Source organism: Eptesicus fuscus, chromosome 12 (assembly GCF_027574615.1).
Source record: "Eptesicus fuscus isolate TK198812 chromosome 12, DD_ASM_mEF_20220401, whole genome shotgun sequence".
NCBI classification, from domain to species: Eukaryota; Metazoa; Chordata; class Mammalia; order Chiroptera; family Vespertilionidae; genus Eptesicus; species Eptesicus fuscus.
The window spans coordinates 35,772,972-35,800,397 of record NC_072484.1 but is presented as its reverse complement, the minus strand read 5'-3'; the positions used below and the strand labels follow the sequence as shown (position 1 = coordinate 35,800,397).

At 42.1% G+C, this 27,426-nt stretch overlaps 1 protein-coding gene across 5 annotated transcripts in view; it reads right to left on the bottom strand.

Annotated features, from left to right (window-relative positions):
- The window catches only part of PHF20 (PHD finger protein 20), a 122,052-nt gene extending 97,516 nt beyond the window's left edge, over window positions 1-24,536 (bottom strand). For 4 of the 5 annotated variants that reach the window (XM_008149663.3, XM_054723645.1, XM_028157820.2 and 1 more), the window contains exons 1-2: window positions 24,473-24,536; window positions 1,777-1,891 (exon numbers count right to left, since the gene is read on the bottom strand). In XM_008149663.3, the coding sequence (XP_008147885.2) occupies window positions 1,777-1,859 (83 nt within the window). In that variant the 5' untranslated portion in view covers window positions 1,860-1,891; window positions 24,473-24,536. Of the gene's footprint in view, window positions 1-1,776; window positions 1,892-7,534; window positions 7,703-24,472 lie in introns of those variants that run through there. The other variant, XM_054723644.1, reaches the window with a different exon arrangement.
- Between the last annotated feature and the right edge of the window lie 2,890 nt (window positions 24,537-27,426).

Below are 27,426 nucleotides of genomic sequence, written 5' to 3'. Positions count from 1 at the left end.
CTCTCCCTTCTCTCTGAAATCAATAAAAACATATGTTTAAAAAAAAGTAGAAATAAAATTATACTGTAAGAGTATTAAAAAGAAACTCATATTATTTACCTTGAAATACTATTTAACATAAAAATTTGTTACAAATTAAATATAATTTATCCTTAGATGCATCTATATATTTTTAAATGCCAAGAAAATCGTCAACCTCATGCAGTAGATTTGTTAGTAGTAATATTGGTATTTAACTTTGAAATTATTTTGTGTACAACACAGAATAAGTCAAACAAGTCAATATATTAGTGTGATTAGGAACAAAGATTTTCAATATAAAAGAAAGGCAAAAATATATTTTACAGCCTGGCATCAGTGTCTCAGTGGTTGAGCGTCAACCTATTTACCAGGAGGTCATGGTTCGATTCCTGGACAGGGTACATGCCCAGGTTACCGGCTCAATCCCCAGTGGGGGGGCATGCTGGAGACAGCTGATCAATGATTCTCTCTCATCATTAATGTTTCTCTCTCTCTCCCTTTCCCTTCCTCTCTGAAATCACTAAGAATATATATTTTTTAAAAGGGGCGGGGGGGAGTCCGGAGGGGGAGCCTACACTCTTCCTTATAAAAACTCAGAAAGGGCCGGGCCAGTGTGACTCAGTGATTGGGTGCTGACCCATGCACCAAGAGGTTGCAGGTTCGATTCCCCAATCAGGGGCATGTAGGAGGCAGCAGATGAATGTTTCTCTCTCATCGATGTTTCCATCTCCCTCCCTCTCTCTCTAAAATCAATAAAAATATTATTTTTTAATCAGCAGAGGAGAAAAAGAGCAAATTTTCCTTTAAAAAAAATTTTTTTAACTCAGGAAGGTTTGAGTTCTGAAATCCCTACCTTCACATTCTAGGAAATTCTAGAATGTCCTCAACAACCATTGTCATTTTATACTTTATAAGGACTTTCCCTACATATCCCATAATTTGATTCTCAGACAAAACTCTGTGAGGTCAATACAACTATTACCCACAATTATAGATGAAGCTGATGCTCAAAGCAGCTAATTACCAGCCAGAGGTCAGACATCAATGACAAAGAATACAACCCCTCAGCTTCTGAATCTAATCACCCCTAAATTATGACAATTAAATTTCAACCATACAACACACCCAGAAAACAGCAGGGGTTGTTCACAACACAAGACCTGTTCTGATCTAACCCCTTTTCTTCCCTCTTCCATTCCTGGCCTTTCTCTCTTCTCCTCTTCCAGACAGGCAGCCACGAACAAAAGAGCTACCACTATTAACTCTTCCCTTCCCTATAGCCACTCATTCTTCTTTTTCTCATAACTCTTTTCAGATGAAGAGGCAGAAAGGGTAAACAAGTATGAACAAGAGGTCACGGCCCTGGCTGGGTAGCTCAGTTGGTTAGAGCGCCGTCTCATATCCCAAGGTTGCAGGTTCGACCCCTGGTCAGGGAACATACAAGAGTCAACCAATGAATGTATAAATAAGTGGAACAACAAATCAATGTTTCTCTCTCTCTCTCTCAAATCAATAAGTTAATAGAAGAAATTAAATTTTTAAAAAAACAAGAGGTAACAGAATGGTCCCCCTAACACAGGGGTCCCTGCACCAAAGAGAAAGGACATTTCCCTGGCTCTAGACTTGTCTCCTTCCACCTTCCAAGAGTCAGGGAGCAGGAAAAAACTACAGAAAAGCCCAGGCTACCCCTCGTTATCAGTGCTAGCAAAAGTCCTTTACTGAAGGGATTTAATTAACGGAAAAATGTAAAAATACCAGTTTTTTAATCGGTCCCGGGCTTCCAACTGGGCTCCCACTTCAAAGCTGATTCCTCGTCTGTTAGGTGGATGCTTTGTCATTTTCAGTCATCAACGGGGCTGCCTTTATTCTCCTGAAAAAGCCAATTAAATATTTATGAAACTTAGGCAAAGTATGCCCAGAGTGTAGTATCACTCACTACACATAAAGGACAAACAGGCATTATTCAAAACACAAAGCTCCAGGAAACCCTGTCTGCCCCTCTTTCACTCCTTCCCTCATCCTAACACAGGTGTGCCCTCCACTGGTTCCTCCTCTTTTATGCAGCACCTTGTAATCTCTGGAACATATAAAAGGGCATCTCTCAGAACTCCAAGAAAGCAATTAGTTGCTCTCAGGCAACTAATTTAACCATTTAAATTGAACCTTTTGCTGATATAGTCACCAAATATCTGCAGACAGACTATTTAGGAAAACAGTCAAGACTGAGAGACAGCCCTAGCCGGCTTGGCTCAGTGGACAGAGCGTGGGCCTGCAGACTGAAGAGTCACAGGTTTGATTCCAGTCAAGGGCATATGCCTGGGTTGCTGGCTCGATCCCCAGTAGGGGGCGTGCAGGAGGCAGCCAATCAAGGATTCTCTCTCACTGATGTTTCTAGCTCTCTCTCTACCTCTCCCTTCCTCTCTGAAATCAGTAAAAATATTTTTTTAAAAAAAGGCTGAGAGACAGAGTATCTGCCCTCATGAAGCCTCCAATCCATTGGAGGAGGACAAAAAATGTAGCCAGCAAACAGATAAACGAACCCAGGCAGTGAGGCCTAGTGGTTGAGTGTCGACCTATGAACCAGGAGATTCCAGGTCAGAGTACATGCTCTGGTTTCGGGCTCAATCCCAGGTAGGGGGTATGCAGGAGGCAGCCAATCAATGATTCTCTCACATCATTGCTGTTTCTGTCTCTCTCTCCCTCTCCTTTCCTCTCTGAAATCAATAAAAATGTATTTTTTAATGATTCTTCTTATCATTGATGTTTCTCTCTCTCTCTTCCTCCCCTTCCTCTCTGAATTCAATAACAAAATTATTTTTTTAAAACACAGATAAATGAAAACTGCAAGCTGTAACTGCTATGAATGTTAAGAGCTACAAATGAAGCAAACAGCCCTAACCAGTTTGCCTCAGTGGATAAAGCGTCAGCCTGTGGACTCAAGGGTACCAGGTTCGATTCTAGTCAAGGGCATGTACCTTAGTTGCGGGCACATACCCAGCAGGGAGTGTGCAGGAGGCGGCTGATCGATGTTTCTCTCTCATCGATGTTTCTAACTCTCTTTCCCTCTCCCTTCCTCTCTGTAAAAAATCACTAAAATATATTTTTAAAAAAAACAAATGAAGCAAACAAAAGCTGATACACTGATTTCTGGCCCTACTTTTGGAAGACTGGCCAAGAAAGACCTATTTATACTTTCTTTGATCTATTTATATTTTCTACTTCTTCTTATTGTCCATTCTAACAATTTATATTTTCCTAAGTAATTCTTTTTGGTACTGGGATTGGTGATCATTTTCCAGGAGTAAAATCTATCTTTAGGGACTATTGGTGGTTTTGATAGAGATGGAGCCACTCTTGAGCTCTCAGGGCATTTGAGCAGGCCACCTCCATAAAGCAAGCTACCCCTAACTAAATTCTCTCCCACTAAACTTTTTTTTTTTTTAATCCTCACCTGAGGCTATTTTTCCATTGATTTCTAGAGAGAGTGGAAAAGGGAAAGATAGAAAAAAATATCGATATGAGAGAAACATCAATTGGTTGCCTCCTGCACGGGCCCTGACCAGAACCCGGGCCTGGGAGGAGCCCTTGACTGGAATGAAACCTGGGACCCTTTGGTCCACAAGTCAATGCTCTATCCACTACTAAGCCAAACCGGCTAGGGCTCTCCCACTAAACTTTAGATCTCAACAGCCTATAATGCCCAATCTGCCTCATAGGAGCACAATCTTTGCAATGGATGAATGTGGAAAAATCACAGAAGTGGATCCTTTTATCTGATGTGTAATACCATCGCATCTTAGAAAGAATCTGCTTGCAATATATTACATGAAAAGGCAGGATGCAAAATTATACCACTTTGAGCTCACATTAAATCTCATGTGCATGAGGGGGGAAAAACTGGAAGAAAAATACAGGCTATAGGTGACTATTATTTTCCTCTTAAACACTGACCTAAATTTATAGTTTATCACAACAGAAATTATCTGTAAAAAAAAAAAAAAAAGTGTTATGTGAGGATGAGCTATATCCATCAAGCCCATTCCAAAGGCCAAATATTGGGGAACACACAAAATAAATCAAACTAAGTCAGGAATGCCCTGACAGGTATGCTCAATGGTTAAAGCATCAGCCGTACACCTTAGGGTCTTAGATTCAATTCCCGGTCAAAGGCACCTACTGGATTGCAGGTTTGATCCCCAGCCCCAGTCAAGGCACATGTGGGAGACAACCAATTGATGTGAGGCACATTGATGTTTCTCTCCCCCTCTTCCTTCTCTCTCTCTAAAAATCAATGCAAAAAATATCCTCAGGTGAGGATTAACAACAACAAAACTAAGTCAGGAATAGTTGATAGTTATAATTAAAGAAGCTAGGGAAGGGAGTCAGAGGTTTGACTGGCTTTACCTAATACTCTCCAGGAAAATAAGGTATCAAATCAGATAGAAATAAATCCAATCAGTAGAAGTCCTCATTTTGGCTTGCCTCAACAAATTATCACAACAAATTATCTTTTCATCTCTAACCTCATGCATACCAAGTAATACTCAGATTAGTAAATAGTTTAGCTTCCCAGACTATGTGAAAATGTGATGCCAAAAAGAAAGGCAGAGTGGCACTGAACACTCACTGAGCTGCTAGTGAAATGGGGATGGTGGTGGTAATAGTACCTATTGCAGGCAGTTGTGTGAGAAGGTTAATGAGCACAGGGCTAGTACAAAAAATAAGGACTATACAGTTAGTAGCTATTAATAACTCTATTATTACAAACTTAGGCTTAAAGTAATTTGGCTAAGGTTCAGGTACAAGTATCAGGCCCCAGAACAAAAGCCCAGGTCTGGCCGAAACCGGTTTGGCTCAATGGATAGAGCGTCGGCCTGCGGACTGAAAGGTCCCAGGTTCGATTCCGGTCAAGGGCATGTACCTTGGTTGCGGGCACGTCCCCAGTGGGGGGTGTGCAGGAGGCAGCTGATAGATGTTTCTCTCTCATCGATGTTTCTAGCTCTCTATCCCTCTACCTTCCTCTCTGTAAAAAATCAATAAAATATATTTTTTTTAAAAAAGCCCAGGTCTGCTTGATTTCTGAATTAATACTTAAAAAAAAAAAATCCTCACCTGAGGATATTTTTTCCATTGAGTTTTAGAGAGAGTGGTGGGTAGGGAGGAGGGGAAGAAAGAGAGACAGAGCAAGAGAAAGAGAGAGAGAAACATCAACATGAGAGAGACACACATCGATTGGTTACCTCCCATACATGCCCTTGACCAGGAATTGAACCCATAACCCTGTCAGTGGGCTGTCGCTCTAACCACTGAGAAAAACAGGCCAGAGTTAATACTTTTATCTCACAACTCCCTTGCCCAGGGTATCTCAGAGACCTTCCGTTAAAATACAGGAGTGTGGAAGCAAGGCAGTGAATGAATAAAGATGACCAAATTATTCCCAACGACTCAAGAAAACAAATTCCTCTTGAGGCTGAATTGTCAGAAGGTTTTCCTTATCATGAACTAAAACCTGTTCATTTTAACTCTGACCCACTTGTCTGAAGTTTCACTCTCTGGTATTACATGGAACAAGACTAAGGACTAATCTGCCTTTCACTTCCCATCCCCAATCTTCCCTCCACTCCTCTGGTAGTGGCAGAGTTTGTTTTTAAATTTCACATTCATTCGTTCATCAAACCATTAGTACTCTCATTAAGCATTGTGCTGGAAACTAGAAATAAGAAATCTAACTCAGTCCTTGCTTCAGTCCATCCAGGAAGACAAACACAAATACTGAGAAGAAATGAACAAGCTCTAGCAAAGGGCAAGGGGAGAGATACCCTGGAAATCATTTGAAAGTCTGAATTTAATCTGACAACACCTGCTAATGAAAAAGAGTTCAAGACAGAACCAGGATTTTTTTTTTTTAATTACATAAGCTGCTTCTCACATTTAGGTGTATTTTTTTAATCCTCACCCAAGGATATTTTTTATTGATTTTTCAAAATATTTTGTATTGATTTTTAGAAAGTGAGGAAGGGAGAAAGAAACATAGATGTGATAGTGAAACATCTGATCGGTTGCCTCCTGCAACCCCCTACTGGAGATAGAGCCCACAACCTGGGCATGTGCCCTGACTGGAAATCGAAGGAGAAACCTTTTGGTGCATATGACTATACACAGCCAACTGAACCACACCGGCCAGGGTTTTAATGATCTTCAGAGAGAGAAAAAGGGAGAAAGAGAAAAACATCCATGTGAGAAAACATCAATTGGTAGCCTCTCTAATACGCCCTAACCAGGGACTGAACTTGCAACCTGGGTGGTGTGCCCTAACCTGGAATTGAATCCACAACCTTTTTGGTGTACCAGCTGACGCTCCAACCAACTGAGCCACCCGGCCAGTGCTCACATTCAGTTTTAAACACAAGTTTTTTTCCAGATACAAGAGGGCTAAGATTCCACAGCTTTTAATTTATCTATACTTTTTAGATTTTCTCCCAAAAATCTCCAGATTCCAGAAAAAGAGGAAAAGAAATATGTTCAAAAGGACAACGAGGAAAACTAAGAGATAAAAATCTGATGCAATCTGTATTTATATAAGAGTCCATTTTAAAGATCTTGGCAGGACTTCAAATTACTCCTTTACATTCAAATTTCCCAACAATGGGAGGCCACTGCTCCCATACAGGAGACAGATAGCCTAGTTTATTCCCTTAAATACTATATTCAGTCAATGCACCTATATCAATGAAAATAATGAAAACTTTAAATGTATACTGTGTAATACATTTTAAAGGGCACTTTCACAAATGACAAACTAGGAAAAAACTGCAACACATATGACAAAGGGCTAACTTCCTTTATTAACAAAGAGTGCATACAAACCAAGAACAAAAAAGTCAAAGTGTAAGAACTGACAGATTACAGGGAGGAGGGGGAAGGGAATAATACAAAGGTCTAATAAGCATGTGATAGTATAGCCACATAACCTCACCTTAAGTTAAGAAAATGCAAATCAGCCCTAGCTAGTTTGGCTCAGTGGATAGAGCGCTGGCTTGCAGATCGACAGGTCCTGGGTTCCAGTCAAGGCCACGTACCTCAGTTGCAGGCTCCTCCCTGACCCGAGCCCTGGTCAGGGCTCATGCAGGAGGCAACCAATCAATGTGTTTCTCTCACATTGATATTTCTCTCTGTCTTTCCCTTTCTCATCCACTCTCTCTAAAAATCAATGGAAAAATATCCTCAGGTGAGAATTAAAAATAATAATAATAAAGTATCTCAATTTAAAAAAAAGAAAATGCATATCAAAATAACAATTTTTCACATCTCATTAGGCAAAACTCAGATGGGGAGGATACCCAGTATTTACAGGGATGAGGAGATTGCATATATAACTGTTGGTAGAAGGAACATATATGAGATTGCATATATATGAGATATATATGAGATTGCATATATACTGTTGGTAGAAGCATAAATTGGAAAAGCTTTTCTAACAGCAACTTAGCACTATCTACAAAAATGCACATACCTGCCGAAACCGGTTTGGCTCAGTGGATAGAGCATCAGCCTGTGGACTGAAGGGTCCCGGGTTCGATTCCAGTCAAGGGCATGTACCTTGGTTGTGGACACATCCCCAGTAGGGGGTGTGCAAAAGGCAGCTAATCAATGTTTCTAACTCTCTATCATTAATCTCTGTAAAAAATCAATAAAATAAAAAAAAAAATAAAAATAAAATGCACATACCTGCAAACCAGCAGTCCCACTGCCAATAACATACCTGCAAACCAGCAGTCCCACTGCCAATAACTTATCCTAAAGATATACCCCCCAAACTCTACCAAATTACCTATAAGGATGATCAAAATAGCTTTGCAATTTCTGCAGCCATCAAGAGGCCTAGTTAAATGAATTATGGTTCATCAATACAATATAATGTTGTACAACTATCACAAAGAATAATGGTGGGAGGGGGTGGAGAATGGAAGTCCTGGCCAGTGTTGCTCAGTTGGTTGGAGCACTGTCCCATACACCAAAAGGTCACAGGTTCAGTTCCTGGTCAGGCCATATACCCAGGTAAATGAAAAGTAATTCTTTCTTAAAAAAAAAAAAAGAATGGCAGCCTGGCTGGTGTGGCTCAAGAGTTCACTGGCTGATTCCCAGTCAGGGCTCATACCCAGGGATGCGGGCTCCATCCCCAGTAGGGGGTGTGCAGGAGGCAGCAATCAATGTTTTCTCTCATCGATGTTTCTATCTCTCTACCCCTCTCCCTTCCACTCTCTAAAATCAATAAAGACATATTTAAAAAAAAAAAAAGAATAATGGCAATCTGTAGATGCTGATATAAAAAGCCATCTGCAAGATATACTGTCTCTGACCGGTTTGGCTCACTGGATAGAGCATAGGGCTGTGGACTGAAGGGTCCTGAGTTCGATTCCAGTCGAGGACATGTACCTTGGTTGCAGGCTTGATTTCTGAATTAAGAAATGTTATGGGGTGTTTGTCTTTTTTTAAATCCTCACCTGAGGATATTTTTTCCATTGACTTTTAGAGAGAGTGGTGGGTAGGGAGGAGAGGAAGAAAGAGAGACAGAGCAAGAGAAAGAGAGAGAGAGAAAAACATCAACATGAGAAAGACACACATTGATTGGTCACCTCCCGTACATGCCCTTGACCAGGAATTGAACCCATAACCCTTCTGTCAGTGGGCTGTTGCTCTAACCATTGAGAAAAACCAGCCAGAGTTGAATTAATACTTTTATCTCACAAGTCCCTTGCCCCAGGTACCTCAGAGACCTTCTGTTAAAATACAGGAGTGTGGGAATCTGTAGATGCTGATATAAAAAGCCATCTGCAAGATATATTTGAAAATCAAGATTTTTAACCCAGGCATATATACTGTTGGTAGAAGCATAAATTGGAAAAGCTTTGTTTAAGGCGAGGGGGGGAAACTAGAAGGAAAAAACAGGCTGTAGGTGACTGTTCTTTTCCTCTTAAACACTTACCTAAATTTACAGTTTATCACAACAGAAATTATCCATAAGAAAAAAAAAGTGTTATGTGAGGATGAGCTAGCCATCAAGCCCATTCCAAAGGCCAAATATTGGGGAACACACAAAGTAAATCAAACTAAGTCAGGGTCTATCCCCAGTAGGAGGTGTACAGGAGGCAGCTGATCAATGTTTCTCTCTCATTGATGTTTCTAACTCTCTATACCTCTCCCTTCCTCTCTGTAAAGAATCAAAATAAAATAAAATAAAATAAAAAGCTGAGGTCTGTGCAGAGATCTAAATGACAAGGAGACACCCATGTGAAGATCTAGAGCAGGGGAGGGGAATCATTTGGTCTGGCCCTGCCAAGTGGGACTCGAAATTCAATAAATCTAGGAGTTTTTTTTCATAGAAACATAAATTTATATTAAGTGAATTATATTAAGCGAATGATGTTACAAACAATGATGTTATATCCAAATGGACCTTGGCAGAAAAAAAGATTCCCCACCCCTGATCTAAAGGAAGAAGCAAAATCCTACATGCAAGGCCCCTCGGGTGGGAACCAGCCCCTCTACCCCACCCCCACAGCCCTGAGCCTACCAGGTGGAGACTCCCTGAAGCCCTTAATGCTGTTCCAGAAAAGCATAAACAATATACCAGCAAGTCCAGTGACAGATCTACAAGAGGAAGCTTCCAAGGGTACTCTGCCAAAGTTCTGGCTTGGAGGAAGGCCAGGGAGTGCTTAGGGATGGCAGCACAGACAGGTTTTAGACTCAGATTCTGGCCAATCCTAGCTCCACTCCTTGTTGGCTAAGTGAAAATGAGAAAAATCACTTAGCCTCCCCTCTGTTTGCCCATATAGAAAATGGGATTGATAACCTCTACCTCCTGGGGTTATTGTGATTAAATAAGTGAGCTAATGGATATCAAGTGCTTAGCACAATAAACACGAAATAGTATCAATGATGCAACGATATATGATAGTAATAGTACTAGCAAAAAGGACATTAGACACAAAAGATTACCGTCAATATTATTATGAAATGCTAACAAATGGTATCCAATATACAGAACTAAAAAACAAAAATTGCACAATTTAATTCTAGGGAAGTGACAATTTGATTAATTAGGTGCAAGGGCCTCTGAACCACCATCCTCAAGTTTCAAGGACATAGAAGGAACACTGGGTCTAAAGCAAAGACCATTTCCATTCCTTCAGGCCCTTTCCCAGGTCACACTAAAAGAACTGAATTCCCTTCTTTTACTTCAGGGGCGAAGGAAGGAAACAATGGGGAGGGGAGAGTCAGGGAAGAAGAGAGGAAAGAAATAGGCCAAAAAATTCCCACACTTCCCAGATACTTGAAATGCTTTCTCCGAGAACCTAGCTTTTCCTTCCACAATTAAAATTCAGACAGACAGCAAACACAGGTTGAGTTTATCCATTTTGAAATATTGAGAATGAACCCAACCAGCATGGCTCAGTGGTTGAGCATCAACCTATGAACCAGGAGGTCACGGTTCAATTCCCAATCAGGGCATATGCCCCAGTTTCGGGTTTGATCTCCAGTGTGAAGCGTGCAGAAGACAGCCGATCAATGATTCTCCCATCATCATGAATGTTTCTATCTCTCTCTCCCTCTCCCTCCCTCTCTGAAATCAATAAAAATACGGTATATATATATTTTTTTTTAAATACTGAGAATGAGTTGGTTCAATCAATGGACCCTCCCAGAGGCAATGCAAAGGGCCTAGTGCTCAGGCTTGGCTCCAGAATATATTTGCTGCATGACCTTTGGCACATTACTCAACCTCACTGAGCTAATCATATTACCCTCACAAGTTCCTTCTCCTCTTCTCCCCATCACAGTTTAAGGCCCCGAGACTGGCCAATATGCCAATCTAGAAACATGGGCATCTCCTTTGCTTCCCATTCTGTCACCATTTTGTAATACCTCCTTCTAAGTCTCTCCCATTTCTGGGTAGTTGCCCAGTTCACACACACACACACACACACACACACCTTGTACTAACCCAATTACTGCAACAGCTCATGATGGAGCTCAAAGCCTTCAGACGCACCCTTCCAGATTCAAACCAATACTGCCTTACAAGCTGCTATCTTCTGACTGCCTATTTTATGACAGACACTATTTTAAATACTTATATATATCATTTAGTGTCTACCTCATAGGTTCGTAATGAGGATTATTATCATTCCTATTTTATAGATGAAAAAAACTAAGGTTCTGAAAGTAAGCTGCTCAAATAACAAAGCTAGCAAGTATTGGGGCAAGGAATTAAACCTAGGTAATCTGACTCTAGTCACTACTACACTGTTACTAATGTTCCTCAGTGTTACTACAGTGATACTTCTAAAACACAAATCTGATCATAAGATGCCTCTGTTTAAAACAGCTCTGGTTACTTCTTTGGTTAATTTCAAGTTAATTTAACTGTGTATGTTTTATTAAAATACTATGTATATATTTAAAAATAAAAACAGCCCTAACCGGTTTGGCTCAGTGGATAGAGCGTCAGCCTGCGGACTGAAGGGTCCCCGGTTCGATTCCGGTCAATGGCATGTACCTTGGTTGCAGGCACATCCCCAGTAGGGGGTGTGCAGGAGGCAGCTGATCGATGTTTCTCTCTCATCCATCAATGTTTCTAACTCTCTATCCCTCTCCCTTCGTCTCTGTAAAAAAAATCAATAAAATATATTTTTTTAAATAAAGAAAAAAATAAAAACAAAATAAATAAAACAATTCAGGTTATATGTCATTACATCTCAATTTAAATAAAAGCAGGTTAGTAGTTTAAGCTCCTCAGTGTGGCTGTCGGTGAGTTAACCCTTATGACCAAACCAAACTCAATGGGAGCTTAAAAGGAGGGAAGCAGGCAAGCTTAGCAGAGGGGCAGTAGCATATAGAGGTTATGAGCCAGAACTCTGGAGTGAGACTGATTTAGATCCCAGCTCCACCATTTTCCAGATAACTTTGCATAAGTCATTTCCTCTCTGAGCCTCAGCCTCCTCATCTGTAAAAGAGGGATAGTACCAGTACCTTCATACAGGTGTGGTAAAGATAAAAATTACTTAGCACAGAGCCTGGCACACAATAAGCTCTCATTACTGCTCTTGGAGCCCACATGCCCAGATTCCTTGCAGTTTCAACCTCCAGACCTTTGCTCAAACAAGCTGCTTCCTCTGCCTGACCCTTCAGGACTGGCCTCAACCATTAGCACTTCTCTGAAGAGCTTACTGGGTCAGGGGTTCAGTCCGATACTCTCCCATGACAACCTGGCTGGCCTGTCCTCTGAGAGATAGCAATCAGCACTCTACCAGGTGTACCGGTTAATAATGCAGATTTTGTAATCAAAGAAAACACTATAATTTCAAGAGAAACATCAAAAGTGCTTTATTCAAAGTAATGTCCATCACTAGCTACACATTTCCCCATCTTTCAGGTAATCTGTGGATACCGTCCCAATAGAAATTTTCTTGTTTTGAGGCAAACCATTCAGAGACCCAATTTTCTACTTCTTCGTATGTTTTTGAAGTGCTGCTCAGAAAGTGCATGTGCCATCGATCAGAACAAGAGGTAATCTGAAGGAGCAAGGTCTTGTGAATACAGCAGGTGGGTTAATACTTCCCAAGCAAGATCTTTTAATGTGTCTTTAACTGGTTTTGAAGTGTGTGATGGTGCATCATCATGAAGCAAAATTACTTTGCTGTGTCTTCTGGCACATTCTGGTCGTTTCATGATCAAAGCGTGGTTCAAATTGATTATTTGTTGTAGGTAGCGATCAGTATTAACCACTTTACCTGGTTTTAGAAGCTCATAATACACCACACCTTCCTGATCCCACCAAACGCAGAGCATTGTCTTCTTTCCGAAGCGATTTGACTTTGCAGTCGATGTTGATGGTTGACCTGGATCAAACCATGATTTTGTGCATTTGAGATTCTCAAAATAAATCCACTTTTCATCACCAGTCACAATTCGATGCAAAAAAGACTTTCATGTCGTTGAAGCAACATTTTACTGATGACTTTTTGGTTTTCCATTTGTCTTTTCGGTCAGGTGATGTGGCACCCATTTTCCTTCCTTTAAAATCTTTCCCATTGCTTGTAAACGATTGGAAATTGTTTGCTGAGCAACATTTAATCTTTCTGCAAGTTGTTTTTGAGTTTGACACGCATCTTCATCCCATAATGCTTGTAATTGTTGGTCTTCAAACTTTTTCAGTTGACCTGGATATTGTCTTTCACATCGAAATCATCACTTTTAAAGCGTTTAAACCAGCGTTCACAAGTATCTTGAGATGGAGCATGTTCACCATAAGCTTCCTGAAGTTTTCACAGCACTTTTCTTCAAAATAATGAATTATAACTTCCCGCAAGTGCTTTTTTGGCACGAAATTCGACATTTTTAAGTGTAAAAATATCTATGATGTTAACACCTTCAGCAAATTTTACATATGAAGTTTTGAAGCTTGTTGTCAATACAACAAAATAGCATACATATCAAATCGCATATATATCAACATATGTGTAACTCCATCTATTGAAAAAAATCCGCATTATTAACCGGTATACCTAGTATACTGAAATTGCCTCTTTCTGAGTCAATTTCTCCCTAAACATCGAACTCTTCCTCATAGGCACCCCTGGCATCTAACAAGCAGTACCCTTACATGGTAGTCAGGTGCTTATTAGAGATGACCTCAGCTTCTACACAGGTAAAATGGGAATAAAAACAGGGAAGAGGCCAATACCACCCCTCTGGAGGGATGTAGGGATTCAGGGAGATAATCACTTGGAAGCTCTTTGAAAAGTGCTATCCAGTTGGTCCAAAGGTTGTGGGTTATTGTTAAGCTGATTAACATTGTTAAGCTGAAAAGTGCTATCCACCGGCAGGGAGAGAAAAGCACAGGGAATGAGGCACCTGAAGACAGACCATAATTTCACCCATAGAATCTAAGAAAAGCTGTATTCTTTCACAGGGAGGTTCCAGTCTATAAATATAGTTAGTAGCTCTGGAATGGGTATGTGTGGGTTCCTTTTAGGCAAGGGAGTCTTTTTTGAAACATGCCTGACTAAGCTGTTCTTACAGGATTCTTTGAGGTATCACTATATTACAAAGGAAAACAAATTTGGAGATGGAGTCATTACGCTTTGGGGCCTTCAAAGATATTTTCCTGACTTATAACCCTTTCACTATGTATGAAGTTTTAAATATAAGTAAATTATTTAATAGTCAATGAATGCAATACCTTATTCTTAAACTAGAGGCCCGATGCACAAAATTTGGCACTGGCTTCCCTCGGGCACCCAGGACCCGGGCTTGCCTCACAGCCCCAGCTTCGTCCAGGTCATCCAGAAGGATGCCCAGAAGGACATCCAGTCTAATTAGCATACTACGCTTTTATTATTATAGAAGATAGATATTAACTTTATTATCAATACCAGGAAATGGCTAACATTTACTGAGCCTTCACCAAGGCTAAACCCTTGACAAGTATCTCATGCCCAACAATGCAGAGAAGTTGCAGTATTATTCCATTTTACACAGAGAGAGAAAAGAGGCTCAGAGCAAATAACTTGCCCACAATCACCAGCTCGGTGGAAGAGCTCGGATTTGAGAAACAGGACCTCCTCCAAAGTACTCATACTGCTTTTAAAAATAAGGCCTTTGCCCTGGTTGGTGTGGCTCAGTTGGTTAGAGCATCGTTCCATACACCGAAGGACTAATGGTTCAACTCCTGGTCAGGGCACATATGTAGGTTGGAGATTTAATCCTCAGTTGGGGTACGTGCAGGAGACAATCAATCGATGTTTCTCTCTCACATTGATGTTTCTTTCTTCCTCTCTCTCTCTCTCTCTCTCTTCCTCTTTCTCTAAAATAAATAAAAGCGTATCCTCAGGTGAGGATTAAAAAAAAAAATGAAAAAATAAAAATAAGGCCTTTGGGATATTTAAACACTAGTGATATTAAAAGTATACTGTATTGCCTTAGCCGGTATGCCTCAGTGCATAGAGCATAGGCCTGAGGACTGAAGGGTCCCAGATTCGATTCCGGGCAAGGGCACATGCCCATGTTGCAGGCTTGATCCCCAGTAGGGGGCGTGCAGGAGGCAGATCAATGATTCTCTCATCACTGATGTTTCTATCTCTCCCTTTCCCTTCCTCTCTGGAATTAATAAAAACATATACTAAAAAAAGGATATACTGTACTGTTATGTTCTTTTTTTAAAATGTATGTTTTCATTGATTTCAGAGAGGGAGACAGAGATAGAAACATCAATGATGAGAGAGAATCATTCATCAGCTGCCTCCTGCATACCACCCCCCATTGGAGATCAAGCTCACAACCTGGGGACCAGGGCACATGCCCTGACCAGAAATCAAACCGTGACCTCCTTGTTCATAGGCTGACACTCAACCATTGAGCCACACCAGTCGGACAGGTACTGTTATGTTCTTAAGTGTGAAAATGAGGGGAAAAATTTAAGTATCTTTCTCTTACAGACACTAATGATGTAGTTAAGGATAAAATACAAATTAACAAACAAGGTCCATGAAGGGATTTTACAAACATTTTGTGAAAGGAATAAAACAAAAATAATAGTAACATATACTCAACTCTTCACAGTTCACCAAGTTTTGATAACCTGATGAATTAGGTTTCCTTATTCCTATTTCAGATTAGGAAATGTAGGGAAAGGGTAGTATTTACCGATACTTCCAATGATCAATGAATGGGAGACAGTTATGATGATACTTGAGTGTAAAAACAGAGATCCAGACAGGTTAAGTAACTTGCCATGCTAGAAGTGTCTCTAATGCCTACATCACAGTGAGAGGCCCAAGAGGTTTAAACCACATGCCCAAGTTACAAGTTACAGATGTTGGATCTCAAACTCAGGCATTCTGTCTCCAAATCCTGGTTCTTACCACCATATACCATGCAGCCTGGACAGTAGCCTCTTCAACTATCTTGCTTTTCTGAATTGGAGATGTATAATTCTCATATAGGTCAAAGCATGACCAATTTCCTACTCATCAAAGCACATTGGACAGCATTCACCACTCCATGGGACAAACAACCCAAACCATCTATGCCCAGAAGCCTCAAGAAAGAGATAAAGGTAGTGAGCTGGGCTTCTACAATTAAGGGATATTTGCATGGTCAGGAATGGAATCAGGGGTGAGGGGGCAAGGCCATCCCTTCTCTCAGCAGTCACTTAGTTCAGTTTTCCAGAATGTTGCCTGTTTGATACTATGATTAAAATGACTTATTCAAACTGGGATGAGGGGAGGGGTAAGGCAGCCATAGAGAGGAAGATGTAAATGCAACCGGACTACAGGCCAAAAAACATGGACTCTTAATTAGCAAATGACCTTGGACAAGTTACTTAATCTCAGTTCCTCATCTATCAGATGAAGATAATAAATTGTCAAGACTCAATGAGATCCAATAGAGTACTCCAAAAACTGCTTGCTATAATTATTATTATTATTATTATTACTATTACTGTAAAATGTCGCCTGGCCAGTGTGGCTCAGTGATTGAGTGTCAACCTATGAATTAGGATGCCCAAGTTGTGGGCTCAATCCCCAGTGGGGGAGCATGCAGGAGGTAGCCAATCAATGATTCTCTCTCATCATTGATGTTGCTATGTCTTTCTCCCTCTCTCTGAAATCAATAAAAATATTTTTTAAAAAGAAAAATATATTTTAAAAAACAAAAATAAATTAAAATAAAAATGTCCACATTTCCTGGCCAAATTTCCAAAACCTAGAAATCCCAACACCTACACACCTGTAAAAGCAAGGAAGGCATGTCAATCTACCTAGCCATGCACATTTTCCATGCGGGAAAGAGACCTCTTGAAAATCAGGTCTCTTACTAGGACAAAGAGAACCCAAATAGTCATCTAAGATGCCTGGGAGTCAGCCTTTTAAATCCTAGGATTATGCTCCTGACATCGAATAAGCTCTCATCAAACAAAACCATGGTTTTAAATCCTTCCACAGGCCCCTCCTGTCCTCCTTCTCCAAAGTCCACTGATTCAGGCACCACCTCCCTTTCATACAAATGCACTGTTTATGCTTGGTGACTCATATCAGGCTCCTAAAATTTTATGGGATTTCTGCAAGCACACTGATTCCATTATTTGGCCAAAGAAAGCAAAAGATAGCTGGATACCTAGCCCAAGACCTAGCAAAGTTGTCACAGCATCATTATAAATCAGGATTTCAATTTTTTTTAAATATATATTTATTGATTTCAGAGAGGAAAGGAGAGGGAGAGAAAGAGATAGAAACATCAATAATGACAGAGAATCATTGATCGGTTGCCTCCTGTACACCTACTGAGGATTGAGCCTGCAACCCCGGCATGTGCCCTTGACCGGAATCGAACCCAGGACCCTTCATTCCGCAGACCAATGTTCTATCCTCTAAGCCAAACTGGCTAGGGCTTGGGTTTCAATGTTTAATAATTACCCCAAGGTTAGTCAGTCAACAATCTGAAAGGAGCAGTCACTGAGAGAGATGAACAGGGACAGCATCCTCCCTTTTTCTTTCCAAGTTTATCATCTAACCAAACCAAGGAGACTCTAAAGACGTATTTTGTTTTAAAAATGCTTATCAAGAAAAATGTATCCCTGGCCAGCGTGGCTCAATTGGTTAAGCATTGTCCCATGCACTGAGAGCCTGGAAATCAGAGCTCAAACCTCCCTTCATCTCCCTAGGAAGTAATGGGGGAAGGAGAGAGGGGGCGCGGATTACTTTTAAAAAAATTACTCTTTATCCAACCAGAGTTTACTTGGATAGGCCACGTGTTTTGTCTGTTTGTTTGTTTGTGTGTTTAATTTATTGATTTTTTTAGAGAAAGAGGAAGACAGAGAGAGAAACATCGATTTGTTGTTCCACTTATTTATGCATTCATTGGTTGATTCTTGTATGTGCCCTTCAGGGATCGAACTGAAACCTTGGCATATTGGGACGATGCTTTAACCAATGGAGTTATTTGGCTAGGGCTACATTATTCTTTCTTTTTTTTTTTTAATATGTTTTTCTTGATTTCAGAGAGGAAGGAAGAGGGAGAGATAGAAACATTAATGGTGAGCCCTAACCAGTTTGGCTCAGTGGATAGAGCGACGGCCTGCGAACTGAAGGGTCCCAGGTTCGATTCCAATCAAGGGCATGTACCTTGGTTTCAGGCACATCCCCAGTGGGAGGTGTGCAGGAGGCAGCTGATTGATGTTTCTCTCTCATCAATGTTTCTTACTCTCTATCCTCTCCCTTCCTCTCTGTAAAAAATCAATAAAATATATTTTTAAAAGAAAAAGAAACATTAATGGTGAGAATCATTGATCTGCTGGCGCTTGCATGCCCCCTACTGGGGATCGAGCCCGTAACCTGACTGTGACCTCCTGGTTCATGGGTCAACACCCAACCATTAAGCCACCTGGCCTACCCTTCTTCACTTTTAAATTTCATTCTACCTACACTGCTAATTCAAAGCAAAAAAGAAAGCTGGAGTGGGGAGGAGAGAAAAACATTTTTTAAATATACATCAGACAAGAGAATTTACAAATAAACATGTTTTATGTAAACTACAGCCTCCCTCTTAGTGATTCAGGGAAGTAGTAAACATTAAACAGAGAATTCAAGGAAGATTTCTTTGAGAAGTTTAAGCAGTTTTGAATAAAATAAAGCATGGAACTGACAGAGGACATGGAAGTAGAAGAATGCTGAAGTTGGGTGTGAGGACAAGCTGGCTGCCTTGGCTAGAAAAGAGGCAGTGGCAGAAGTGACTCGGACAAGAGAATGACTGGCAGCCTGCCCAACAGCACGTGAAGAAATCAGATCTGCTACAACAAGCTTCCAGACACTGGGTTTCTAAGCAAGGTACTGTCGAAGACTCAGAACAGGGCAGACCTTGGAGAAAATCAGGCCCTCATTTAACAAAAGGGGAGAATGAGGCCCAGCAGCATTAAGTGACTTGCCTGAGATCTCACAGTGAGTGGAGCAGCTGGGACTATAGCCAAATCCAGATCAAATCCCTGACTGAAGAGGATCTGACATTCATGTGAGGGATGGGGGAAGGGGAGGACCAGGACACAAAATAGTCTAGTCATTCAAGTTTGTCCTGATTAGAGCCCAGAATAAGATTATGTTGGAAAAAGGCCATGACAGGTAACAGCCAGGGATATAGGTACAGATGACCTAAGACATTTAGAAAGGAAAAACCCACTAAGACTTAGAAACAGATTAGAGATATGGCTTCAAAAGGACATGATCCCCATCAAAGAAGGTCATCTTCCCACCTGCATTCACCTTTGTGAAGCTCCCATACAGAGATAAACTAGCAGCTTCCATTCAAGTTCCAAGCGCTGCCTTTCCCATACCCATTTCCAGAACCTAGAAAACCAAGGACTGGAACGTTAAAACACCTGTGACCCTGCTGACTCGGGATAGCTCAGACTCCCTACCATGGTAGGATAACAGGTGAGGAATCAGAGAGACAAACTGGATGATTATATCTGCTATGATATGAAGTATGATATGATTCTTTATCAAGAATTATGTTTGAGCCCAGCCGGGTGTAGCTCAGCGGTTAAGCGTCGACCCAGGAACCAGGAGGTCGCCGGTTCGATTCCCGGTCGGGCATATGCCCAGGTTGCGGGCTCAATCCCCAGTGGGGGGCGTGCAGCAGGCAGCCAATCAATGATTCTCTCTCATCATTGATGTTTCTATCTTTCTCTCCCTCTCCTTTCCTCTCTGAAATCAATAAAAATATATTTTAAAAAATTATGTTTAAATTTAAGCAAAAAATATTTAAGCATTTAAATTTGACAAAATATAAATGCTGATGGAAGGAGACTTGACTAGGGGTGGTGAACACATAATACAATAAACAGGTGATATCCTATATAATAAAAGGATGATATGCAAATTGACCCTAATGGCAGAATTACCGAATGACCACTCGACCAGTCACTATGAGACACACTGACCACCTCTCTATCCTTTTCCCCAGCCAGCAGGCTCCCATTGCCCGATGGCAAACGGGAAACCAGGGGTGGATGGCGGGGGATGTGGGCGACACATAGATGGTGACCCACGGTGGGGGCGGGGGCGGGGCCGGCCAACCTCTCGGTTCCTCCCCCAGCTGGCAGGCTCCCATCACCTGATGGCGAACGGGGAACGGGGTGGGGGGGGGGGGTGGCAGTGGGGGGCAGGGCTGGCTGCAGGCAGCCGGGGAAGATTGTAGGCCAGGCCTAGGGACCGTACCCACACACAAATTTCATGCACCGGGCCTCTAGTATTATAGAATTGTATACCTGAAACCTGTATCATTCTATTAACCAATGTCACCCAAAAATTTCAATTAAAAAATTGTTAAAGTTTAACAAATATGAATACATTTTCAAGGGAAATAGAGAAAAATTGAGCAGCTTTTCATATCTTGTTTTTAAAGAAAGCATTCTCATACATTGTTAGTGGAAGTATAAATCAATACATCCTTTCTGCAGGTCATTTTGGTAATATTCATTAAAAGTCTTAAAAATAAGCATGTAATTTGGCCTAGCAGTTACATCTAGGAATTTATCTTTAATAATGATAATAATGATTGGGCTAAATATGTTTGTACAGAAAGCACTGTTTATAGCAGTAAAAAGCTAGAAACTAGCTTGACATTTCAGAATTGGAGACTAAGTTAGTTTTAATACATGTACAAATGGCAGTAACAGGCCTATAGCCATTAAGTGAGCTATCATGGAACTGGAAGGGGAACACCCAAATTTTGGAAGAGGTGGACAAAATAAATAAATTTGACAAAGTACATAGAAATCAAAGTCCTAGAGAAGTTTTAGCCATGGTTTTAAAAGCTAAATGCTGGAATAACTATAATTGAATATAACTAGTAGTACTCAGAAGGGGACCATGCCTTGTACAAACTTTAAGGGGGGTGTGTCTGGATAAAGAGAAAATGGAACATAATACCAATAAGCATAAGGTTAGCATAAGGCTAACCACCACCTTCCTATTTTCACACAGAAATCTTTGACCTTGTGTACAGAACCTCACTACTCAAAATGTAGTTCAGTAACATTAGCATCACCTGGGAATTAGAAATGCAGGTACTCAGGCCCCACCCTAAACCTATTGGATCAGAATCAGCATTTTAGCAAGACCCCACCCCCAAGTGATTTATGAGCACATTCAAGTTTGAGAAGCAGTGGTATAGAACACTTGGGTGCACTGTTCATAGCAGTACACAGATAAAGTACCAATCAGGCAAATGAAGAGACAAAGTACCTGTTCACTTTTATTTTATTAGGTACTGCTCAGACAGACCTCCAGTGTTTTCTAATGAATTTGGTACTTACTAATGACAAAATGATCTAAATGTGGATCTATTTCACTTCCTGAAATAACACAACTTAGCTCTAGGGCTTTCATAAACATGAGATATAATATAAAACAGCTTAGTTGTTCTGAAAATACAATTCAAGTTCCAACACTGAGTTCACACACTTCTCCACATGCCCCATTAATTCCTACAGGTTCCTGGGAGTATCATTAAATCCCCCAGCATCACTAAGAAGCAGGTGCTTGGCAAACATCCAATCTCCAAATGAGATTCAGAAGGATGAGGTCCTAAAAATGCAGTATTTTCCTCTGGCCTTGTCCTGCCAATGTAGTTTCTCAGGCCCAAACTCTCTCCCCCACTGAGGCCTCATACAGCTGCACACTCAAGTACTTCTCAAAAGGAAGAAAGGTCAGAGGTGTCATTATCCCATAAGCACTTGGGATTCCAGCTGTGGAGAAATTAATCTGATTAAGGGGTTCAGGCTGAGAAGCCCTGAGTAAGATCTAGAAAGGCAGAGGGAAATACAAAAGAAATAATCTACTGAGGCTCTTAAAAGACAAGAGGTCCCAGGTATTTATAGATTTTAAGGCGAGGGTTGGGAGCAAGGCTTGGCAGATAGGTGATGGGAGAGACAAGGACCCATCCCCCACCTGCACCCCAGGGACAATAACAAAAAGAATAACTAAGACATTCCTCCAAATGATCTCTTTTCTTGATAAAAGGAAAGAAGTAAGCCAATGTAGGGAGGAAGCTTTTGAGCTGACAACAAGACTAGAAGAATCTCTTGAGAGCTTTTTTTTTTTCCAATACAGGAAAATAAAGCAAAGGAGAAAACAGTATTCATCTAACCAGAATGTTATAGGAAGCAAACCACCAGGAGGATTAAGAGTCCTGTGAATAACCGAAGAAATGAGAGAGGCTTCCTTCCCAGTTTAAATCCAGCACTTGGGGCATCAGATAGTCCTGGACTTGAAGCCACCTTCAGTATTAGGGGAAGAAAGGGAAAATCTGTACAGCCACCCGTAAGCAGAGCAGTGTCCAGAGTTAGAAGCCAGGAAAACGCCTGGGTATAAGGTAAGCTGACAGAGAAGAGTTCCAGTTAGCAGAAAGATAAAAGATAAAGTAGACACAGGAAAGAAAACATGCAGACACCCCTCTAGAAGGGAGAGCCTCCCTTTGGGCACAGCGAATTCAGGTATGACTATAGGAAGTATGCTCAGAAAAAAGAAAAAAAAAGTCACAGAAGCAGAGAAAGTGCTGTGCTAAAGAAACCATTCATCAAAGAAAGAGCTCTCAGGCGTCCTCAAACTACGGCCCGCGGGCCACAGGCGGGTGTTTTTGCCATTTTGTCTTTTTACTTCAAAATAAGATATGTGCAGTGTGCATAGGAATTTGTTCACAGTTTTTTTTTAAACTATAGTCCGGCCCTCCAACGGTCTGAGGGACAGTGAACTGGCCCCCTGTTTAAAAAGTTTGAGGACCCCTGCATCTGATCTGATTCAGTGGATAGAGCGTCCGCCTTAGAACTCAAGAGTCCCAGGTACGATCCTGGTCAAGGGCACATTCTTGGGTTGCAGGCTCAATCTCCAGTAGGGGGCGTGCAGGAGGCAGCCAATTAATGATTCTTATCATTTATGTTTCTAACTCTCCCTCTCCGTTCCTCTCTGAAATCCATAAAAATACGTTTTAAAAACCTTTATAAAAAAAGAAAATACAAGGCTAAGACTGATATCGGTCTTAAAAAAAAAAAAGGAACAGGGAGAGCACTTACAGGGGAATTGAGGTTCCAAAAATGGAAGGAAACTGAGGGGGGTGGGGGGAATGTTTTAGATGGCAGAAGAGCTAAAAAAAAAAAAAAACATGGACTATCACCTGGGAATGAGAGGAGCCAGAAAAAAAGATGTACCCTCCCAGATTTAAGAAGCATCAGGAAGGTGACTGCACCCTGAAGATTGTGTATTCAAAGGGGTGTATCCCATACATTTGAGGAACGCAAGAAACAAATACACCCTCAGATATGAAAATGAGTCTCCCTCGGGGAAACAGGATGTTCGATTTGGGTAACTAATAAAAAAGGATGCAAACCCAAAAACGGTGACTGGAAGAGCAGCGAATTCCCTTCTTTGTGTAATTGCATGTATGTACCCTTAAACTTCAGGACTTGGATCTCATTTTCAGTAGTATCTAGAAATGAAGTGCACCTCAGATTTGAAGGGCTGAGGAAAGGAAGAAGCCCTTAAATTTAAGAAACTCTGGAAAGCACACTGCCAGATTAGGAGCCTGGAAAAGGGGGCTTGGATTTGTGGAAATGTAAGTACCCCAAAACTTTGGTTATTGGACCCCAGATTTGAGAGACTCGTTAACAGGGCGAAGCTCCAAATTTGAAAGGGAGTGCTTACTCAGATTGAAGGCTCGAAAAAAGGAAGTGTCTTCCCAGTTTGGGGATCCTAGGAAAGGGGGTACATCCTCAGTTTGAGGGGGCTTTGGAAATTGAGATAAAAACCCCTGGGCTGGAGCTTAAGAAAGGGGTGACCCACACGCATTTTCAAACCTAGAGGAAGGGGACACTCCCGTAGTCGGGGGCTTGAGAAAGGGGTGTGCTCCCCAGAATAGGATAAAAGAGTCAATTTTCAAAAACGCATTCCCAAAAATAAAAAAGGCAATAGCAAAGGCTGGTGGTGGAGGTCTCGGGGCCACAAAAGCTCAGGCTCTGCCCCTGGCGCTTACCACCCACCACACCACCACACCACCACCACCACCACCACCAACACGGCCCGCTCCGCGCCCCAGGCCCGCACCCCGCGGCCCAGCCCCCTCGGGCGGCGCTGATTGGCTTAGGCTGCCATCACTCCCGCGGGCAGCCTTGGGGATTGGGCGCCGCTCGCACGCCCGCCACGCTCTCAGCAGCGGTCCCCGGGCCTCCCTCCGGGCTGGGCGAGACGGGCCAGGCGGGGAGCAGGGCCGGGCAGGGGACCAGAGTAGCGGTGGCGTCCGTCACCGTCCCCGCCCGCACGGCACGCGCCGGCGCGGGCCCGCCCGGACCGGCTTCGACCAGCCGGCTTCGCCTCGCCGTGCCTCACCGCGAGCTCACCTCACAGCCCCGCTCCGGCTGCGCCGCTTCAGGACCAACCGACAGAAGGACTCTGCGTGCTGCGCACCACGTGATCCTAGGGACGCGCCCAGCGTATACCCCGCCCCCACACATACGCACCATCGCCACCACCAAGTGACGCAGACCCCAGCTGCGCCGCCCTCGGCCCCGCCCAACCTGATCACCATGACGACGGCTCGGCGGGCCACGCCCACTACACTAACGCGCGGGAACCCGGCCAGCGCCCTGATCCCAAGCTCGAAGTCCCCACACACCCGTAACCACTGAGATCGCACGAAGCCCAGAGCTGGAGACTATCCATCACCGGTTAATTTTGCCTCCTCAATGCATCTTAAAGCCTTCCACTTCTCTCCATTCCAATACAAACACCCAGTCTAGGGCACCATCACATCTCTCCTGGATGATGGTGGTCCCTTCAGCCCCATTACTCTTCCCCCTTCTAATCCAATCTTAACACACAGTGGAAGCTTTCAAAACGCAAATATAATCACAGGCATCCTCTGCTCGAGGCCTGTTTCCCACTGTTCTTCAGATACAGATCAGTGGGGTCTTCACTGGAAGCCTATCTACCAGGCTCTTGAAAGTCTGAGCCTAACCTGCCACTCATTCTTACACATCCAGCTTCCCTCCTTCTCAGCCACTTTCAAGTCTCCAAACAATCCAGGTTCCTTCCCACCTCAAGGCCTTTGTACTATTCCTCCTTCACTTTGCCTCATTAACTCCTAGGAAAGGATTCCCATAGCTGGTACTGAGATGTGTTTTGCCTCCAGAGACCAAGATCAGAGTTGCAGCTACCCCAGAATGTTCCAGGATGTTTTCCCAATGGGATTTGGGAAGTCCCAAGGGAAAATGCTACACATTTGTCATTTATAAGAGCAATAACAACTTTATTGTACATTGGAGAGCGGACGGAACAGCCAGATTGCACTTCTTTTTTTAAAAATATATTTTATTGATTTTTTAGAGAGAGGAAGGGAGAGGGACAGAGAGCTAGAAACATCTATGAGAGAGAAACATCAACCAGCCACCTCCTGCACACACCCCCACCGGGGATGTGCCCGCAACCAATGTACATGCCCTTGACCGGAATCGAACCCATCGGGACCCCTCAGTCCACAGACCGACGCTCTATCCACTGAGCCAAACCGGTTTTGGCATAGATTGCACTTCTTAAAATGTAAATATAATCATGGCACTGCCCTGACTAAAACAACCAATCAATCTCTTCATCTGCATCCTCCACCCTTGTTCATCCTCTAGCCACACTGCACTGACTTTCTGTCAGTTTCTTTTTTAAAAATATGATTTTATTGATTTGAGAGAAAGATAGAAACATTGATGATCGAGAAACATGGATGGGCTGCCTCCTGCACTCCCGCTACTGGGGATGGAGCCCTCAACCCGGGGAATGTGCCCTCACTTGGAATTCAACCAGCGACCTCCTGGTGCATGGGTGGACTGCTCAACCTCTGAACCACACCCGCAGGGCCTCGGTCAGTTTCTATGGCTCTTTCCAAGCTCTCTCTAGCTGCTGGGCCATTAAATAGGCTGTTGCTTTTTGCAAAGCTGACTCCATCATGAAGGTCTCAGTTCATCTCAGTGAGATCCTCTTTGACTGCATTATCTACAAGTGCTTCTCTCTACCACATGCCTCCCCATGGCAATTACTGTCTACCTTATCACTTCAGTTTTCAACAGAGCACAACACAATTTGTTATTATTTCACTTGTCTATTCTCTTGATCATATTTGTCTATTTCCTAAATTTAAATTAGCGACTATCTTGTACCTTCCGAACTGTCAGAACCTGACAAATAATAGATACTCTGTGTGTATATGAGGAAGGGATGAAAGGAAAGAGAATAATGTTGGAAAAAAATGGTTCTTCTTTATGACCTGAGTTCATAGGAGAGGTGCTCTTCATATCAGGACTGGAGAGTGAAGAGGATATTACCACAGCTGAAGTAGGACAGAGGGCAGTGCTCGGGAAGAGGTCCTGGGAAACCAGGGACAGAAGCCTCAATTGTGCTTATTTCCACAGTACATATACAAAAATTGTAACATGCAGAGATGCTAAGTAATCAAATACAGGGGAAAAGGACCTTCCCAGGATTTGCTGGTTTCCATTTATTAACATGAAGTTGCTCAACTGTGGTAATATATACAGAATTTTTTTGCCCCACAACCACGGTACTGCCAAGAATCCCAAACTCCATAGCCCCATATAAATATAGCATGTTTCTTCACTTATTCAACCTGCATGTATTGAGAAGGGTTGAACTTGGCACCAAAGCTAAAGAGCAGAATGGCATTTAGTTTCTGTTTTCAAGGAGCTTACAGCCTGGTAAAGAAATTGTCACAATTTGTAAGTTAAAATTCTTTTTGTCTGTTGCAAACACAAGAAAAACAGAAATATTATAAAGAAGTATGTTCTTGGGCCCCAGAGCATCAATAAGAGAGCAGGGAAACAATTGGGCTAAGTCTTGGCCAGGAGCCACTATTGATTGGTCAATCTCAGGTCACATGTATTATAGTCTTGGCCAAGCATTTGAGTTTGACATGCTTAGTCTAGGCTCCCAGGGAAAGAAGAGTAATCTGCTCCTTAGGATATCCCCACAAAGGGCAACTGAGGGGAAAACTGATACTGGCTGAGCAAAAATAAATACAGATATGAATAAAGTACCTATAAGCTCTTTCTGATTTAAAACCCTACAGAAACCTGGCTTGCTAACTTCTTTTTATTAAATTTATTGGGCTGACATTGGTTAATATGATCATATAGGTTTCAGATGTAGGTTTCTATGTTACAAGATCTGTGTATTGCACTGTGTGCCCACCACCCAAAGTCAAATCTTCTCCCATCACCATATATTAGGACCCCCTTCAACCCTCCACCCCTTCCCTCACTAACTTCTAAACTGGACAGTCACTGAC